The sequence below is a fragment of the Rhinolophus sinicus genome, linkage group LG11, assembly GCF_036562045.2.
Source record: "Rhinolophus sinicus isolate RSC01 linkage group LG11, ASM3656204v1, whole genome shotgun sequence".
Lineage (NCBI taxonomy): Eukaryota > Metazoa > Chordata > Mammalia > Chiroptera > Rhinolophidae > Rhinolophus > Rhinolophus sinicus.
The window spans coordinates 19,606,806-19,626,683 of record NC_133760.1 but is presented as its reverse complement, the minus strand read 5'-3'; the positions used below and the strand labels follow the sequence as shown (position 1 = coordinate 19,626,683).

General features: G+C 52.3%; 1 protein-coding gene across 5 annotated transcripts in view; it reads left to right on the top strand.

The window, feature by feature from the left end:
- GSE1 (Gse1 coiled-coil protein) overlaps positions 1–19,773 on the top strand; it is a 419,721-nt gene extending 399,948 nt beyond the window's left edge. For 3 of the 5 annotated variants that reach the window (XM_019747106.2, XM_019747103.2, XM_019747102.2), the window contains 12 exons: positions 272–469; positions 1,122–1,313; positions 1,757–2,061; positions 2,726–3,050; positions 4,713–5,323; positions 6,616–6,728; positions 7,014–7,284; positions 8,824–8,937; positions 9,772–10,143; positions 11,728–12,003; positions 14,950–15,053; positions 15,823–19,773. In XM_019747106.2, the coding sequence (XP_019602665.2) occupies positions 272–469; positions 1,122–1,313; positions 1,757–2,061; positions 2,726–3,050; positions 4,713–5,323; positions 6,616–6,728; positions 7,014–7,284; positions 8,824–8,937; positions 9,772–10,143; positions 11,728–12,003; positions 14,950–15,053; positions 15,823–15,957 (3,016 nt within the window). In that variant the 3' untranslated portion in view covers positions 15,958–19,773. The remainder of the gene's footprint in view (positions 1–271; positions 470–1,121; positions 1,314–1,756; positions 2,062–2,725; positions 3,051–4,712; positions 5,324–6,615; positions 6,729–7,013; positions 7,285–8,823; positions 8,938–9,771; positions 10,144–11,727; positions 12,004–14,949; positions 15,054–15,822) is intronic. The other 2 variants (XM_019747104.2, XM_019747105.2) reach the window with 2 other exon arrangements.
- The last annotated feature ends 105 nt before the right edge of the window (positions 19,774–19,878 follow it).

Here is a 19,878-nt window from a genome sequence, read left to right as displayed (position 1 = left end):
AGGGGTTCCTCCGGGCTACAGATAGCAGGCCTGCGCCTGCTGATGAAGACAGCAAGGGGCCAGGCAGGCAGGGAACAGCAGCTGCCCCCCTCTGTGCCCTGGGCCTCCTGCCAGCACTGGCATCTCGTTAGTGAGAGCCAGGACCTCTCCCCAGGGACTTGTCCTTCCCGGGGACATAGTGGCAAGGGGAGTGTGAAGAAGCTGAACCGACTTCACAGCCTGGAGCAAGTGTTCCGCTCACCTCCGTCTCTCTCCCCATCCCCACCTGCAGCCTCCAGCGACCTGTGCACCATGTGGTACCCCCCAGCACGGTGACGGAAGATTACCTGCGGAGCTTCCGGCCCTACCACACCACCGAGGACCTCCGCATGTCCTCCCTACCTCCCCTCGGCCTGGACCCAGCCACTGCCGCTGCCTACTACCACCCCAGCTACCTGGCCCCGCACCCCTTCCCCCACCCGGCCTTCAGGTAAGTTGACCAGGACCACCTCTGCAGTCCCCACTGAGGCACCAGGGCCATTATCCCCACATACCCTCCTGTCCAGACACTAGTGGCAGCATGGAACTTGGCCGGCAACATGTTTTTCATGTCCTGGAGGCTGGGCCCCGGTGAGAGCCTGGAGCAGCACCCCAGCCATCCACATTAGCCATTAGGGGTTTGCCCTGATAGGAATTCCCCTTGTTGTCTGAGCTGTTGTTTCCCCTGTTCCTCCCTTTGTTGTTGGCTTCCCTGGCAGCACAGAACTATTCATAAACAGAGCACCGGGTTTTCTGTAGAAGCGAGGGGCTCCTTTGCTGTGGGCTGACCCCACATGTGTGTGGTCACTTCTCTGTGTAGAAGCTACCCGATGCCTGAGCCCGACAGGGCCGTGGTCACGCTGTGGACTGCCACTCACATGGGACCTGCTGCTCAGACCCAGAAGAGTCCTGGCCTGGCTGAGCCACAGGGTGGCTGGCAGGGCCTCGGAGCCCCGAGCTGTGGGCGTCTAGGGGCCTGTCAGCAAGGGGCTCTGGGACTGGTCATGGATGTGGCCTCTACAGGCCCTTTGTAGAGGCCGTAGGGCTGGGTCCTGCCTTTTGTCTTTAACTTCGGTGCTCATCGGCCTGTCTTCTTTGCACAGGATGGACGACTCCTACTGCCTGTCTGCCCTGCGGTCCCCCTTCTATCCCATCCCCACCCCCGGCTCCCTGCCTCCGCTGCACCCGTCAGCCATGCATCTCCACCTCTCCGGGGTCCGCTACCCTCCCGAGCTGTCCCACTCGTCCTTGGCAGCACTGCACTCAGAGCGGATGTCCAGCCTCAGTGCTGAGAGGTGAGCCACATCCCAGGCTGGCACCTTCTGCTCCCCCAGCCCCAGCGGCAGAGCGGAAAAAAGCCCAGCTGGAGCCCTGCTTGGCGACTTTGTGGCTGGGTCGCTCCCGAGCCTCTCCTGTGCTCAGTCTCCTCACCTGTAAAGGGGGCAGTGACAGTGGATGCTTCAAGTTCCTAGGTGGTGTTGGGCGTGGCGACTCTGTTGGAATCAGCCCCTCCTGGCACGAGTTTTCAGCAGGGCTTACTTAGAGAGCTAGTACGCAACTTGCATGTTACAGACTGACTTTCTAACCCCATCACTGTTCAGGTTAGAATGCTAGGCCTTCCACGAAAACCTTGGTCTCAGCTCAGCTGTCAGCTTCTCGCTTCTGGGAATATTTGTTAGTGGACTGTCCCTGGTTCCCCTTCACCGTGGAGCTCAGGCTCCCGTTCCGCTCCCCACAGGCTGCAGATGGATGAGGAGCTGCGACGAGAGCGCGAGCGCGAGCGGGAACGGGAACGGGAAGTTGACCGCGAGCGGGAGAAGGAGAGAGAGCGGGAGCGGGAGAAAGAGCTGGAACGTGAGCGGGAGAAAGAGCGGGAGCGGGAGCTGGAGCGCCAGCGGGAGCAGCGGGCCCGCGAGAAGGAGCTGCTGGCCGCCAAGACGCTGGAGCCGGCCTTCCTGCCGGCGGCCGAGCTGCATGGGCTGCGGGGCCATGCCACGGAGGAGCGGGTCAAGCCCTCAGAGCAGCTGACCCCAACCCGAGCAGGTACCCAGGGTGGACGCAGGCCTTCCGGGGGCAGGCTAGCTGCAGTGGAGCGCTGGCAGGTGTCTTGACAGCCTGTTGTCCAAGGGAAAGGCCTGATTCCGTAGCGTCTGCCAACTTCCATGGTGTGGATCCCACCGGGGCTAGTTTCCAGCCCCACCTGAGGGGGTGCTCAATGGCACATGTCACAGATACAGTAAACACAGGTCACCTCAAGAACATGCACAAGATAAAAATGTAGCTAAAGGGCTAGGAAGGGATGAGCTTTGAGTATTTTGTACCTTTTTAACATTTTATTCCATTACAAGTATACGTAGCTAACTTTCAATTAGGGCTTAGCAGCTGCTTGCATGATTCCTAAAAATGTTAAGTCTGCTCTTGTGAGCCAGCGCGAGCCTGCCCGGCACCCCGCTGCAGGTCGGCAGGCCCTGGGCTGGGTGGGAGCGGCCACGTTTCCTTCAGGCGGAGGTGTGCCCCCTGAAAGCATCCGTGAGGCCCTTTGCAGTTGTCTTGGTACTGTCGCCACGGGAAGAACCCTTCCAACGGGCAGGCAACCCTTCCCTGCCCTGCTCTGGGCAGTTGGGGACAAGAGAGAAGAGGGCAGGAGCAAGCTGGGCCTGGTGTGCTGGGACCCTGCTGGGATGTGACGGCCTTTCTCCCCCTACAGAGAAGCTGAAGGACGCCGGCCTGCAGGCGCCCAAGCCTGTGCAGCACCCCTTGCACCCGGCACCCACCCCCCACCACGCCGTGCCCAGCCTCCTCTCCAACCACAGCCTCTTCTCTCTGCCGAGCAGCAGTGCCGCCACGGCCCTGCTCATCCAGCGCACCAACGAGGAGGAGAAGTGGCTGGCGCGGCAGCGGCGGCTGCGGCAGGAGAAGGAGGACCGCCAGTCACAGGTGTCTGAGTTCCGGCAGCAGGTGCTGGAGCAGCACCTGGACATGGGCCGGCCCCCGGTGCCCACGGAGCCCGAGCACAGGCCCGAGAGCGCCAGGTGGGGCCCGCCGGGTCGGGGCGTGTGGGAGGGCACTCGGCACACTCACATTGGTTCGTAGTCGGCCAACATTTATTGAGCACCTGTGGTTTGCCTGGGAGTGAATTGTAGCCTGGGTCTCCCGCAGCCTCAGGCCTGCTGTCTGTTGCAGACTGTCCCTCTGCTCCTCTGTCGCCCCTCACGCCCAGGGGACTGGGAGAGCAGCCAGCGCACGTCTGCATCTCCTGATAAAATCTGGCACTGCGACTCCCTCGGGCATCTTCAGCTCAGGGCCCCAGCACGGTTGCGCTGTCAGGACCTGTGTGTTGCCGCTTCCAGGAGGGGTGGCCTCTGCCTCAGGGCCTAGCAGTCCTGTGCAGGCCTGGAGTGTTCTCACCTGGCCTCAGTGGTCCCCACGGCAGCGGGCAGGGAACAACATGCCCAGCCTTACGGACGCATGAACTTGACATTCTGAGGGTCCCTTGGGCTCCAAGCTAGAAAACCATTCAGTGCTTGGCTTTGGGGTTTGAAATATTCTGCCAGCGGGTTTTATTCCTTCGTTATTTACTTAAGGACGTGCAGCTTCTTGCTGTGGCTCCCTTTTGTACTCAGCTGATGAGAGGGGAGCAGCCTCAGGGTTATCGCCCAGCCGGGAATAACTGAGGAAGGCTGGTGGCTGTGGTTAAATGTTAAATGTGCCCCTCCTCGGCCAGGCAGGGAGAGCCCTGAGCGCCGGGTCACATGGCCTCCATGGCCTCTGCCCCTTCCCTTTCCGTCCCCTCAGACCTTGCCCTGGGTCACCTGGGCAGCATGGGGTTTCCCTTAAAAAATAGATACGCTTTGGAAAAACAACACCCAAAGGGCCTTTTGTTGAATCTTGTTTTAAATGCATTAGGAAAGCGTCCTTTAGTACAACTGCACGGCACAGCTGCTGGTAGGATGGACAGTCTCCTCCAGTTCCCTCCCTACCTGCACGTGTGAGGGGCTCCTTGTTATACAGCAAGTGCCCTTGCTCCCTGGTCAGGCCCCAGCCCAGCTGCTGCTATGGGGCCACGTGGGGCTCCTGCAGTTCTGGTGACAACCACTGGGGGTCAGCAGTGGCCCAGGCCCACCCTGGCTGGGAGGGTCTTCCCCACCTCACTGGGCTGGGCAGGCGCCTAATGCTGGTCTCTCTTGCTGCCATTGAGGACAGTGGGGAGAGGAGTCAGGGCCCCTTTGAAGACGACTGGCCCGCCCTCTGTTATCTGCCCATTGCTTGGCATATCTGGAGGTCGGTACAGACAGTGGCAGGGCCACCCGTTTGGTGCTGGAGCCCTGTCTTTATTCTCTGCATAGTGGGTCTCCTGTGGAAAACAAAAATGAGAGTCTGTCCTTCTGGGAGTTCAGAGGGATTCAGGAATTGGTGGAACAGAATGAGCCATTGCAAGGTCTCAAGTGAGAAACTGGATTGAAGGAGGGTCTGGCCTGGACCTGAGGTCACCTGTGCCCTCAGCAAGCAGCGTCCCCTCTCCAGCCTCTCTGTCCTCTCAAAAGCAGAGAAGGAGGCCTGCATACGTCTCCAGTGCTGGCTCTTGAAGGGGGCTCCTGTCTGGACCCTCTGGCAGGCAGCCTGGGAGGCCTATGGGTAGCTTGCGGGCGTGTCCCTTCTCTTATGACTGATGGCTTGGTCTGCTCACTCCCTAGGCCGGGACCAAACCGTCATGAGCCGAGCAGCCGAGAACCCCCGCAGCACTTTGGTGGGCCCCCACCCCTCATCTCGCCCAAACCCCAGCACCACTCTGTGCCCACCGCTCTCTGGAACCCAGTGTCCCTGATGGACAGCGCCTTGGAGACACGGCGGGCCCCCGAGAGCCACCCTCTGCACAGCCATCCCGCCCCGTTTGAGCCCACCCGCCAGGCAGCTGTCCCACTGGTGAAGGTGGAACGGGTCTACTGCCCGGAGAAGGCGGAGGAGGGGCCCCGGAAGCGTGAGGCCACTCTGGACAAGTACCAGCCGCCACCACGGGAGGCAGGGAGCCTGGAGCACCAGACCTTTCCTCATGGGCCTGGGCCCTTCCTGGCGGAGCTCGAGAAGTCCACACAGACCATCCTGGGCCAGCAGCGGGCCTCCCTCGCCCAGCCAACCCCCTTTGGGGAGCTTACTGGACCCCTGAAGCCGGGCTCGCCTTACCGGCCCCCGGCGCCACGGGGCCCTGACCCTGCCTACATCTATGACGAGTTCCTGCAGCAGCGCCGGAGGCTGGTCAGCAAGCTGGACCTGGAGGAGCGCCGGCGGCGAGAGGCCCAGGAGAAAGGTCCAGCCTCCCCGGGCGGCCCCTGACCTGGGACTGGGGAGCAGTAGTGCGAGCCACTCAGCCCCCCTTCTCCCAGCCCTGCCTCGTGCTCTGGGGTTTTAGCAGCTCCAGAGGGCAAGGTCGCTGGCTCGTGTGTAGCTACCTGACATCTCTGCTAGGGAGACAGACCTGGGGCCCCTTGCTGGTCCTGCCGAAATGCAAATTGTCCCACGAAGCCAAACCAAAGCCTGTCTATAAGGATGGTGCCGCAGAAATGCATGATTAATAAATGATGAGGGGCTAGTAAGATGATTTTAAATATTAATCGTGTAGCACAATGGGAGGAGGCTGTTGAGACCGGGCCTGGGCCCAGCAGGGGCCCCCCACGTGGAGCTGCCATCAGTGGAGGGCAGGCGGGCCTGGGCAGGAGCAAGGGAGGGAAGGCTGACACTTTATTCCTGTGCGGTGGGGGAACTCAGCCAGCAGCTCCCTGGGGTCCCCAAAGAGCCAAGGAAAACAGGTGAGCTGGCCCAGGGTGAGAGTAGCTCCTACCCCCACTGAAACAGGAGGGAGTAGGAACCTGGCCCCATACCAGTTTCTTTTCTCCCACTGGAAACTCGGGTCCTGTGCAGTGTGAAATTCAGTCAGTTTCTTAGCCGGAAGCTGGGGCCAAGGCTAAGTGTTCTGGGTGTTTGATCTAGGCTAGATTTAGGACCGAAGAATGATTTTCTCCTCTTCACTTTTGTGAAGGAAGAGGGGGGGCAAGCTGGTGTCCTTGGGTGCAGGGATTCTGCTGCTGTTCTCTGCACATTGAGTTTGCATGCATGCTCTGTGCCTTCGAGACAGTATGGGGGACCTGACTATGCCTGTCCCCTCCTGGGTAATGGACCCAGATGGCCACAGAAGGAGTGAGTGGCTGTGCAGCAACAGCCTTGGGTTGCCGTGGACACGGCCCCAGACCTGTGTAATGAATGGTCCCCAGCTGGGGATAGGTGTTGGCCCAGGGACCGCCTGGCTGCTTGAGGACTGTGGCCAAGCCTGGTGCTTGCCTCGTGCCCCCACCTGCCATCCCTGAGAAGCTCCAGGATTACTAGGGGTTAATACACTTTGTGCCACCTTGGTTGAAAGGAATCCGGGTTTTGAGGTGCTCAAGGGAGCCAGCGGGGCTTAGCGTGATGGACAGGTCTGCACACACACACACACACACCACACAGACACTCATACACCACACACACATACCACACACACAGATACACACGCACCACACACACAGACACTCACACGGCTGAATACGCATCTGTCCTTGCCACCAGGATACTACTACGACCTGGATGACTCTTATGACGAGAGTGACGAAGAGGAGGTCCGGGCCCACCTCCGCTGCGTGGCTGAGCAGCCGCCTCTCAAACTGGACACGTCCTCCGAGGTATCTGGGGTCTCGGCACCGCTGAGTCAGGCTATGGGCTGGGCTTGTACCCACACTAATGCCTCCTCTGGGCTCTGCCACTGTCCCCGTTGGCCCCTCATGTGCTGGGATGCCCTGTGCTCCCATCCCGCTGACCGCAGGTGCCCTGCATGCTGTCAGGGTCCTCGTCCTCCAAGGCCACGGCGCGTGGGTGGGCTTCGAGGACCCCAGGAGGGGCCCCCGGGGACAGTGGAGTCACACCACTGCTGGTGGTTTCAAACTCATTTGTTTTCTTTCCCAATCTAGAAGCTAGAGTTTTTGCAACTTTTTGGCTTGACCACCCAACAGCAGAAGGAGGAATTGCTGACCCAGAAGCGGAGGAAGCGGCGGCGGATGCTGGGAGAGAGAAGCCCCTCGCCTCCGACCATTCAGAGCAAGCGGCAGACACCTTCGCCGAGGCCGGTCCTGTTCACGCGCTACAGTCCTGATGAGATGAACAACAGCCCCAACTTCGAAGAGAAGAAGAAGTTCCTGACCATCTTCAACCTGACACACATCAGCGCTGAGAAGAGGAAAGGTAGGGCGGGCCTCACCTGAGCCTTGCGGGGGTGGGGCTCACTAGAAGCTTCTGAAGCAGCAGGTGGGGCTCATCGACTCCTGGGGGCGTCCTGGACGCACATTCCAGGCAGAACCTGAAAACACTTTGGTCCCGGACCTCTCGTAACTCCTTCTGGCTCCCCAAGGAGGTAGGGCCTCCACTCTCAACACACCTGCCCCAGTGTCCGCCTTCCCTCCATCTGACACTCACAGTGCCCCATTCTCTGGGGTTTCTTCCCGGATGGAAAAGACAACTTGCTTGTGTTTGGTCTATATATAAAGCTGCTCTTGTCACGTGTCTTATCTCCTGGCACCTGAGAAGGTGGGTTTAGGGCACGAGGCACAGGTGTGCCCTCCTATGGCAGAGCACGCCATGCTCCATGGTAGTGGGCATTGTCTCTTGCTGGGTCACTAACATGGCCCACTGACTGGGCTTCGTGTTCTGATGGCGGCAGGCTTGGGTGGTCTGGCCACCAGGCAGAGCCGACACACATTGTGAGTGGGTGGGTGGCCTGCTCTGAGAGATGCTTCCAGGTCGGCCATTTGGGGCTGACTCTTTGGGCTGGAATCCAGAGTGTAGAAGACGTGGTGTGGTCTGAATACTTTCTGGGGGTGTCCGCTTCATTGGTCTGCCCCACACACACTCACTGAATGCCTGGACATTGGTTTAGGTGAGAACTTGGCCTATCTGGGGTGTTCCCTTTCATACTTACACGTGTCCCTTGGTGACACCTGGTCACCTCTCTCTGAAAGGAAGTCAAAGGAAAGCCGAAGTGTCTGTTGGTCATTCAGTTGCTTCCACTTCATTACTGGGGTGCAGCACTTTCCTTTTTTGTCTTGAACCAGTAAGCTGGCGTTCTCGCTTTCTCTTAGATGCATTGATTACCGGTACAAAGCCCTGGGAACACGCATCGTGCTGTTTATAAAAAGCATCTTTATGCCTGACTCAATTCCTAAAGGAAACCACCAGTGATGTGGCCATTTAAGCCTCCACAAAAAGTGCCACTGCAACAGGAATTTGTGGCATCAGACGTCACAGGGGTCTGTTCCTTTTCAGTAAATGGCAACCATCCTGAGGACCGCACTCACGTGCCAGCAGTAGGGGGAGGAGGACGTACCTGGAAGCAGCCTGTGCCTCCAGAGGAGCTGTGTTGGTCTTCAGGTTGTTTCTTTGTGTCAGGGCCAACGTTTTTGTCTTTTAAATAAGAATGCATCCTCAGAAGTCACCTTGGAAGATCATAGGTACCCATTATTTCATACAGCTGTCATCGCCGTACACACAGCTATTTTTGGAATCCACCTGAAATGTTACGAAGTAAAAGTGGAGAGGAATCGGGGCTCGCTCTAAGATGACGGTCTCTTCCTTTAAACGCTGCCTGTCCCTGTGGTGCTTTCTTTGTGTTTTTCTTGGTTTAAAGGACTTGTGCCTGCCAGTCACAGCCTGGGCTAGAATCCTGCTCCCCTTCCCTCTCAGAAATGATGCAACTGTCTTGTTAATCTCAGGCTGCTTTTCTCATAGACAAAGAGAAACTTGTCGAAATGCTCCATGCCATGAAGCAGAAGACACTGTCAGCAGCAGTGGCAGACTCACTCAGAAACTCTCCGAGGGACAGTCCTGCTGTCTCCCTGAGCGGTAAGGCCCAGGGCGGGAAGGACAGCCCCAGCCGCCACCGCCCAGGACTGTCGTGTGGGCTGCCCAGGGTCAGAAGCGACCGTTCAAGGTCTTCATGAATCTTGCCTCCTGGAGACAGGATGTGCTTCTCTCCATCTCTCACAGAAGCTTTCTGCACAATGGTGAAGGATTTCCTCAGGATGGACCATGAGAGTTGGAAGTCAAGGCTCAGAGAGTGAAGGGGGAGGGTCCCGGCTTCCACAAAACTCTGTCTGGTGGTCTGTAGTTGTAGCCAACGTCCGTCAGTTCAGTGGTGGCCTGAGCCACGGAAGCCCTGTGTCCCAGGTCTCAGCACCACTGCTTCGGCTCTGCTCTTCCTGTCGGCCCTTCCTGGGCACTCTTCTCCCCTGTCTGTCTTGTTCATTCAGCCTTCCAGGCCTCTCCAACACCTGCTTTCACACCTTCTCTTTCTTTTGTGGCTTTGATTCTCTATCGCTGTGCTGCCGAATGGAGCAGGAAATCTTTATGGTCCAGCCCTGTGCTCAACTCCTCACGCGGTCTTTCTTGTCGGGTTGGGCTACATAACTTCCTGCCTTTGGGATGGTCTGAAGCGACTTGTTTCTTCCTTCAGATTTCTTTTCCTTCCCAGATGCTTTCCTGGGGCACCTTTCAAGGATGGACTTGCTGCTACCACACCCCGTCTTCAGACACATGATGCGCACTGACATTTAATTAAATGGCCCCCTGAGTCTTGGTCCTTTGTACTAGGTCTTTGTTCAGTGTAAGCTGTAGCGGTCAGGGTCCGCCTGGTCACTTGCAGTTCTTAACGTTTACCTCGCTTTCTGTCTCTAAAAGAACCAGCCACGCAGCCAGCCTCTCTGGATATGGAGAAGCCTGTGGGTATTGCTGCTTCCCTGGCTGACGTCCCAAAGGCCACAGAGCCTGGGAGACTGGAACAGCTCCGGCCCCAGGAGCTATCGCGAATCCAGGAGCCGGCTCCTGCCAGTGGCGAGAAGGCCAGGCTGAGTGAGGCCCCCGCAGGCAAGAAGAGCCTGAGCATGTTGCCTTCCATCAGGGGCCCTGCGCCCAAGGACATTCCCGTGCCGCTGTCACACAGCATCAATGGGAAGAGCAAGCCATGGGAGCCCTTCATGGCGGAAGAGTTTGCACATCAGTTCCACGAGTCCGTGCTGCAGTCCACCCAGAAGGCCCTGCAGAAGCACAAAGGTAAGAAGCCTGCCCGCCCCCGCGCTGCTCCTGTTCCGGTAACGTTGGCTGATGTGCGGAGGGCACCAGCCGTCACTCAGCGGCAGCCACGGGCGTGGCCACTCGGGAACTCGAGTGTGCCCCTGGGAGGTCATTAGAGCAGATTCTGCCTCAGCAGGCCTGGGGTGAGGCCCAGGAGTCTCCGTTTCTAGCAGGTGCTCAGGCGATGCCATCTGAGTTTAGTAGAAGCGCTTCCTAAATCTCAGTAAGGCCAAGGGAGGTATCTTTCTGGCAGTAGGATCCACGTGTCCTGTGGCTGAGTGGTCTCCTAGTGTCCCCCACACAGACCCACCTCTCCGTCTTTGGATAAGCAGACTCAGGCTGTTCCATCAGGCCTGGCGAGCCTGCTGTGCCCTAAGAATTGCTCTAACCCCGTGTTAGCCCCCAGATTCACTTCTCTTACACGTTTTGGTGGGAGTCACGGTTGGAGAACAGGGGCCGCTCCCTTTCATCCCCATTGAATCGAAGCTTGAAATTGATTAGAAAAGAATCTTCGAGGAGTAAATAACGACTGGGTATAAAATTAATTTTTGTACATGCCAATAGCCAGAAGAAAATAATTTGGTTATTATGCCCAAACCATTTTAAAATGTTTATAACTACAAGCTGTAGAAGCTGACAATACTGACGTTGTGTCAGTATCATTCACGTAAGTTAATGCTGCCAACAGATGAAATCATAACTCAAAAAGCAAAGGGCAGCGTTCTTTGCAGTGATTAAAAAAAAGACTCCCCCAAAATGAGGAGTGCTTTATTGAATGTCATGAATTTACTCGAATATTCTTCAAGAAGGAAAGGGTTTTGATGACATGACTTAGGTTAAATACCTCTGTGCTCCTTCTAAGACACACCTCACGGAGGTGTTTCTGTGGCTCTCGGGCATGTTTTTCCTTTGCCTTGTTTTATTTCAACCGTTTCCTGACGTTACACTTGACCGTCCCCTCAGGATTTTAAAGTCATCTAGTCAGTACCAGTTGGAGCCGTCCAAGTGCACTGGTTGAGCAGGTTTGGGGCTCTACGAGGCTGTGTACACGAGGAGGCAGCACGTCCCTGTCAGAACAGCACCAGCAGGGCCGTGCCCCGAGACAGAGCAGACCTGGTCTAGATGGGCCCCGACGTCAGTCAGTTAGCGAAGCCCTAGTAGAGGGCAGAACACCAGGTATGCTCAGGGACTGGAACACCTGTTTCACGAGAGGAGGGGGGCTGACCATCACTGAGGGCCAACTGTAGACCAAGCTCAAACCCACCGTTTCACAGAAGCTCGGAGATGAACTTAGCTGAGATCATACACACAACTGGAACGCAGCTGTGCCGCTGCCACTGTCTTCAGGGCTCTTTCTAACCATTCCTTCTGGTGCCGTCTAGACGCTCTGAAAGGCACAGGCCTCTACCTGCTTCATCTTCTGGTCTGCTGTGAGGCCTGCAGTCACGCCGATTCTGTTACCCGAAGCAGGGTACCCGGCCCCTTCTCCGCCATACTTTGCCTGTTCCTCCCCCGGCACGAGGTCCCCACAGGCTCTGTGACGGGCCTGTTTCTCCTCCCCAGGGAACGCAGCTGTGCTGTCTGCAGAGCAGAACCACAAAGTCGACACGTCCGTCCACTACAACATTCCGGAGCTGCAGTCCTCGAGCCGGCTCCCTCTGCCCCAGCACAACGGACAGCAGGAGCCCCCGGCCACGAGGAAAGGCCCCCTCCCACAGGAGATGGACCAGGACTCAGACGAGGAGGAGGATGACGGAGAAGAGGACGACGAGGAACCCCCCAGGCGCAAGTGGCAAGGGATTGAGGCAATTTTTGAAGCTTACCAGGAACATATAGAAGGTATGTAAAGGGGAGTGGGGAGCCTATCAAGGGCCCAGTAAAGAAAGTAGAGAAAGCTTAATAGACCAATCAGGGCAGGATTTCACTGCCAGCATTGGGGACTGCTTCTAAGTGATCGCACAGGCACTCATTGTCTGGGACACTATTAGATACACATACTAGAAGGTAAATTTTCCTCAGCTGTTTTTGCCTATTTCAAGGGCTTCCTCAGGCTTCTGCAGGTACCTAGGCTTACTTATAGTGGTGCCGTGTTTCCCCAAAAATAAGACCGGCTCTTATATTAATTTTTGCTCCAAAAGATGCATTAGGGCTTATGTTCAAGGGATATTTTTCATCCTGAAAAATCATGCTAGTGCTTATTTTCGGGGAAACATGGTAATTCCTCATGGACAAACCTGAGGCCGTTCTCAGCTGTAGAAATTTAAGTACCCGCGGCCTGCCAGTACTCAGTGTGACAGCCCAGGGGCCTTGCTCTCTGCTGTCTTCCATTGTGCTTCTAAATCTATCAGTCCTGACACTCATAGATGCAACGTAACTAAACCCCAAACAGCCAAGCGTGGTCACTGGCTACGCCGCCTCACACCACTTCAGCACCTCAGTGCTGGTGGCATTTTCCCTCACAGGCTGTCATCCTCCTGGACTAGCACTTTGTTCAGCCACGAGAATGTTTTCTTCTCAGCTTCATAGGCACACTCCACCCCATCTGGGCAGGCATCGGGCACGTCCCTCCCATGAATGCGTGGGCACTGGGGGAGCTCTGGCACGCTCACTGTGCTTCTAGTACACCACCCCCTTTCTCTGCCCCTCGCTTTCCTCAAGCTGTCTGCAAGGCCCCTTCTAGCTTAGGTGGAGGCCGGGGTGCTATGGAGTTGATGCAGGGAAAAGTGGAGGTGCCCAGCCCTTCCCTTCCTAGTTAAACAGGCAGAGGGACTGGACTCCTTGGGAAGAACCTCTTGGGAGCAGAGCAGTGACAAGTGCTCAGCGCTCCTGGCTCTTGGTCCCTCTGACGGGGTGAGCGGTGGCCGCTCTGCATTCACCATCCTCACGGCATTGGCAGTGCTGGCAGTTTGACAAGCGGGGACAAGTAAAACCTAGGCCGCTGCCACCTAATTAATCCATTGCCATATCAGAAGTTTTATCAAATATTACTGTGTTGTAAATATTATTAAGTAACACTTGATTATAAATATAATCACTTCAGATACTTTGAAATAAGCGTTTTAAAATCAGAGACATAGACTAACAAAAGGGGTGCCCACGGAGCCACAGCCAGTGTCAGCTCCTACTTTGCTGCCTTTGTTCCTTCAAATGGAATCCTTATTTTGAATTTGTCCATCACTCCTTACATGTTATTCTTTAAGTACATTCGTAAGTATTCAGAAGCAATATGTAGCATTGTTTTTTTTTTAATTTTAATGGAGGGAACTACATCGTTTTTTTCTGGTTGATGTTTGTTGGTGCCTTGTTTGGGAATTCCTTCCCGACCCCCAAGGACGTATTACTCCGCATTTCCTTCTGAAAGCCTTCCATTTCTGTGTATGAGCTAAAGTAGAAATCTTACTTCATCTTTCCCACCTGGACAGCCAGTTATCCTGGTGGTTCATTGGGTGCCCTCCTCCCCCCGGGGCAAGCCCATCATGCGGCATCCTCACCATGCCCAGGGGTGTCTGGTGCTGTTCTCCAGCCAGCAGTCTCCTGGCCTGACCCCGTGGCACGCCACATCTTTGCAACTCTGTTGTCTGGAGCAACTCACTCTGACTTGTTCTTCTCTAACTCTCAGCTGGTTCTTGGCCCTTAGCTTTCCCCCGTGAATTTTAGGATCACCTTGTTTGTTCCACCCAAAAAATCCCTGTTGGAATTTTCGGTTGCATTGAATTTACAGATCTGGGAAGAACTGACTTCTTGGATGGTGGTGTTACTGCATTTATAAAGATGGTAGTAAATTGTATTAAATAGCTTTTGCTGGTTTTTTTCCATGAACAGCTTCCTTTTATTAGGTTGTTTTTAGATACCACTTTGTTGTTATGGTGGATTTTTAGGTTTTGTTATCCCTTATTTGTTAGGTAATCACAGATGAGCAGATCTTCTGCAAATTAAAAGTCCTTTCCTTTTGAATGTTGATGCTTTTCATTGTGTACTGCATTGCCCAGGACGGCTGGACTGTCGGATAGGGGCGCTAAGGGGGCTCCTGTGTTGTGCAGCTTCTCAGTCCCTTAAAGCATCCCATTTGCTGCTGAGCTTATGGTACATGATGGTCGAAGATTAACTGATGTATTCTGTGTGCACGGAGATGACGACACTTTTTTTCACCTTCATGTTTCCTGATGTTGCTTCTCTCTTGCTGAATTCAGACTTGTTAGTACTTTTAAGATTTTACATCTCTGTTCTTAAGTGGTATTAGGCATTCACTTTACTGTAGTTTGCTGTCATGATTGTTCTAGCTTCTGTAAAATCAGGTAGCCTTCCCTGGTTTTCATTCTCTGAAATGCTTCATACAAAGCAGGGATTAATCTTTATAGGTTTGAAGTCACTCTCCTATGAAAACCAGACCTGGAATCCTTTGGAAAGGCAGGGATTTTTTCACTAATTAAAACTATACTTTCAACTTCATTTATTCTGGACTTTTTCTAGCAGCTTAAAAACTTGCAAGCTTAACCTCCTTTTTAAAATCTTTTTTAAAAATGCATTTTAAGGCCATAAGTTCACGTTTAATTACTTCCTAATGTCTAGCCCTTAAGTTGCCTTTCAATGCTCGATCCTTTGTCTTTATTTCACTGGGCTGGATTTAATTTAGTAACACTGACATATTTACCAGCGCAGTTCAGAGAGCTGGGAGCCCTGTGGTCCAAAGGGGAAGACCGCAGGCTGCACTAGCGAGGGGAAACCCTCGCCAGGGCCTGTGGCCCCGGTACACGGAGAATGTATCAACGCCACGTATCTTTTCAGAGCAAAATCTGGAGCGGCAGGTGTTACAGACGCAGTGCCGGCGGCTGGAGGCCCAGCACTACAGCCTCAGCGTCGCAGCAGAGCAGCTCTCCCACAGCATGGCGGTGAGTCCTGGGCCGCCCACACGAGACAAAGAATGAAAACTGATTCCTGGGGTTTTTTCTTAAAACACATCATGTTTTTTTTGGTTTGTTTAATCTTTCAAGTTTGGGTTCAAGAGCACCCGTACAGACAAGTTTTGAGGGGAGATTCTGCTCTTAAGAGTTGAAAACTTGTAGTCTGAGGGGGAAATTCAGGAGTTAATTACCCTAGTTAAGGAGGGAGGTATCGTGAATTTTGCAGACTATTGATCCTGGAAGGGCAAAGATGCTATATATATCTATATCTATACACACACACACACACCCTGCTGTAATTTGCTAAGGAGGAAGTAAGAATTTTACTAGAGGAAAGCTGCTGAGGCAGAACTCAGCACCTCCGTCCCTGCCTGCAGCCTGGCTCAACAGCCCTTCCAGCTGTGACAGCCCCTGCGGGCTTCTTCCCTTGGGGCTTGTCTCAGATCAGGTGTGCACAGCTTGGCCACTCCTGCAGCAGCAAAAGTTTGAGAGTATTAGGACTTAATTTTTAAAATCTGAGGGTTAAAGCTAAGACTACAGTGGATACTGGTTCTGAGAGTAGGTATTACGAGAATCCAAGATTTTGGAAGAACCAAGACAGACTGTCCCCAAAGGCTGCTGTCAGAACACTGAGCGGGGAAGTAGATGCTTTCAAAGTGCTGAAGGTTTGCTTTTCTACGTGGCCTACAGCACATGTCTGCATCAGTTTCCTTATCGTGGGAACGAGCTTATTGAACGTGTATTTCTCCCTCCCCAGGAGTTGAGGAGCCAGAAGCAGAAGATTGTTTCGGAAAGGGAGCGAATCCAGGTGGAACTGGATCACTTACTGAAGTGCCTCGCGTTGCCTGCAATGCACTGGCCTAGGGGTTACTTTAAGGGATATCCTAGGTGACGGTTTCCCTTGCACTAGGCCGAACCTATAGTATAGAAATATTATCTATTTTATTACCTTGAATATTTAATATTTTTCACTGGGAGGTTTGAAGCTTAAAAAAAATAAAAAAGAATGTGCCATGCATGAAGCAAAGGATTCCAGGCTCCAGAAAAAGAACGAACTCGCCTTGACTTCAACGCAATTGAATCACCTTTGTAATTCAGCGAGCAACCAATGGAGGACGACGCCCATAGTTTTTTTCTTTTTAAAGGCGGTTTTCTTCTTTTTGCCCCCTCGTCACTATTTTTAATCTGAAAACGAAAGCTCCATTACCAACACTAACACTTGATCACTGATAGCCCCTGGGTGCGGAAGATTGGATCAAACGGCTTATGTTCTATTTCTTGTGTTGCCATATTACTCTGCCTCAAGACCCAAGTTTGCTTTTGCTGGAGCTTGGGGTCTGTCTCAGTCCTCCCCAGAACTGAGACCAGTTTCGGCTGAATGAAAACGGGGTGCATTTTAAGTAAAGGGCTTATTTGTTTCAGTTACTTTTCTGCAAAATTTTCTTCAAAGCAAAAGGTCCTAGGAGCACACAAAGCAACAGTAGCGAAGCCTCACCCAAAGGCTTTTCCCTGGAAAAGCTCTTACCTAAAGTGAATCGACAAACTGAAGGTACCTTTTTATTACTCCGTGGGGGAAATGTACAGAGCTATGTATACATATATTCACACCCACCAAATTGTTGCTGCAGTGGGGGTGTTTTCATACAAATTTTGAGAGAAAAGTCAAAGGTGCTTCAGCCTTGTACTGTGTATATATATTAAAAAAAACAAAGTTTTGTATGTTTTTATTACTTTAATTATTGTTATAAAAAGCCTGCCATTTTTAATATGTGGTTTGGGGGGATTTTTGTTTGTTTGTTTTCCTGTTTGGGGGATTTGTTTTTTTTTTGTTTTGTTTTTCTGGGCAAAAAAAAAAATACTTGCTTTTAGTGTTTGTACTGCTGCTGGTCAGGACATTAAAATACTGAAGTGTTTTTAAAAATTAAAGAAGAAGAAAAGTAAAAGAGCTTACCACTGGCGCCTATGCGATCACTTCATTTTTGAGTTGCACCAGAAAATGATGTAGAAAGCCATGCGTTACTTCTTACCTCCTCCTCTGCCCCCTCCCCTCAGCTCTGGACAGCAAATAGCAGATGTACCCAGTTGCTATTAAGTGAGGAGGGGCTAGTCTGTGGTGAACGAGACAGACAGTGTGTGCACCTGGGCGTGCACAGACAGACGTGGGGCTTTTGTGAAAACCTTTCAGGAAGTGAGCGGTTTCTGTGATAGAATTCTAAGGTGTCTTACAGCAGTCTGAGAACAGGTGCAAAGTAGAAACTTTAGAGGCTTTATTTAGATGCAGAGCTTTGTAAAAGCCTAAAAGTAGGATGTCTGAGCTGAACTCCTCCTTTTGAACTGACTGTGACAAGCACAGGAGCAGCTAGAAACTGGGGTGATCAGATCAATGCAAAGCAATGGGGAAAGTTTCCTTCTCGTCCCAGTTACTGCTCATTCAGGCAGGGTTTAATCTAGATCAAGAAAGTATCTCTTGCCCGAATGGGCTTGAACCAGAGGCCAAAGCAGCCAGTGGTTGGTCTGCCAGGGGGGAGGGGAAAGGGAGGCGGCCTGAGCATCACACCTCCCTCCTCCCAGGGGAAGGGCTGGCTGACCTTCCTGACGGCTACTCGATGCGATCGGTGGCCGCACCCGCCCCAGACCTTAGCTGTGCGAAACAGCTTGCTGGCAGATGGCATTGTGTCGCTTTATCTGTTCCCACACAGTTTGCTTTGTATGTCTGCCAAGAATCTTCCAGTTATTAGCAAACTCAGACAAAAAGTGCCGCCAGTATTATCAGCAGTCAACAAGCACCTTCCTCTCCACAGAAACGACTTGCCGAGAACTGAGGGCTGTTCTGTGGGCCTCCTCCCCTGCAAAGACATTGACAGAGCAACATATTCCACAGGTGGGGACAGCTGTTTAGAGAGAGCTCTATTGCCAACAATCAGGGCAGAAAGAATATCACTATTTCTCTATTTCAAGTCTGCTCGCTGTTTCTGGTCTGAAAGCTTAAGCATTACATCTTAGCACTTCACTCCCAGCCCTCCTCCTCCATCACAGAAAATGTCTGGACACTTGGGCTGATCAGCCTTGGTAATGGCCTTGGCTAACGTAAAAGGTGGATCTACTAACTCGATGGGGAAGAAAAGCACAGCCCGTCCCTTTACCAGCCGAGGAGGGAGCTTCCATGCGTGGGCTTGTGTTGTTAGGAGAGGAGGTCGTGGCCTGTGGGATAAGGGAAAGTGCCATTCCAGGGGAGGTCTCTGCCCAGGAGGTGGAAGCTGTGTCACTGAGCTAGTAACTGCTTTTTCCCCTTCCACTTGAAAACACCACCTTCACCTTGCCTTTGAGCTTCTCTGTCAGTCTGTCGCACCACACTCCCACTCATCTTTGGAGATCTCTGAATATTCTTGGGCTCAAGTAATATGACAATCAGAAAATATAAACCAGAAAGACAGCTTGAATAAACTAAGAAAAAGGTAAAGTGTCTTTTGAAAAAAGTGCACCACTCAGGCATAGTACCCAGTAATGGTTTTTCCATCCAATAATTTTATGATCTGAAAACACTTATTTTCAGATGATTCTGGTTGGGCGTAACAAAACAGGCATTCTGACACTTTTTATTCAGCTGTTACACGTTGAGTTTAAAAGTATACCAAATGTGCTCCAGAACTGAGTGTGCAACCTTTGTGTCAGTATTTTCGTGAGGACCTCACAGCCCCTTCAGGACCTCATGTGCTTCCTACAGCACCCGGAGGAGACGGCTGCCATCTGGCCTCTGAAGGGGATTTTACTAACTGGTGAGGGACACCTTCCAAAGCTGAATAATGTGGCTCCACATTGAATCAGATCTTTAGAAACAAACCAGCGCTTTCCCCAAAACTTGGCATGATACAACTTGATCGTTTGAAAATGAGCTGTTTTTCTGTTTTCATATAATCAGAGCCAAACTAACATGAAAAAAAATCATGATTCTTAATCCATTGTCTCGTAAGTGACCAAGACAGGATTTTCAACAGTTTATATTGTAAAGGAAATAAAACACTTAATTGGTATTAACACTCTTAATAGATTATCCCCGTAAGGAAATTCAAAGACTATTCAAAGGAGCCCACACACTTCAGCAGCAAAGAATTCTGTACCACAGGACATCTTAAGTTTGTACATGGAATGGTCGTTTCCTCAAGTAGCTCACACTGCTGCCAAATCTCCAAAATTAAATCAGATACTCCCTTTCGCTCTGAGCCATGTGTTTTAAAGTGTAGAAAATTCCAAGGATTCACCACAAGATGGAGATGGTCAGGCTGATTCTGTTACTCTTAGATACGTGTATATTAGCCACTTAGCAACAATCCCTATGCTCTTTCAAGTAACCAAGCTATTGACTTTCTTACTACTTGCAGTAGCCTGTCCCCACCCTTTTGATCCAGCGCTTAACAAACTCCTTAACTCGGCCTTGACCTGAGGAAGACCGTGCTAATTGGTTGTGTTACTTTGTATGTTCCCTGTGCTTAATCGCTAGAACAGTAAACCAGTACATGGGAGGAAGGAGGAGCGGTGCCTCGGTCACTCTGGGGGCAGTTTAGATGCTGTGAAATTAAACCTGTTCTAAGTGTACTTGTTTGAATTAATTGTATTGTAATATTATTTGTTGAATGTAGTAATTAGGTATTTATGAATATATTGCTGTAATTTCTGACAACATCCAAAAAAATAAAATCTTCCTAAATCATGTTAAGAGGAAAATCTTCTTTATGTTGTATTATAAAACAAGGCCATTTTTATTTTTAAAAAAAGTTCAACAACTATATAGATTTACAGGTAAAATGGGAAGACA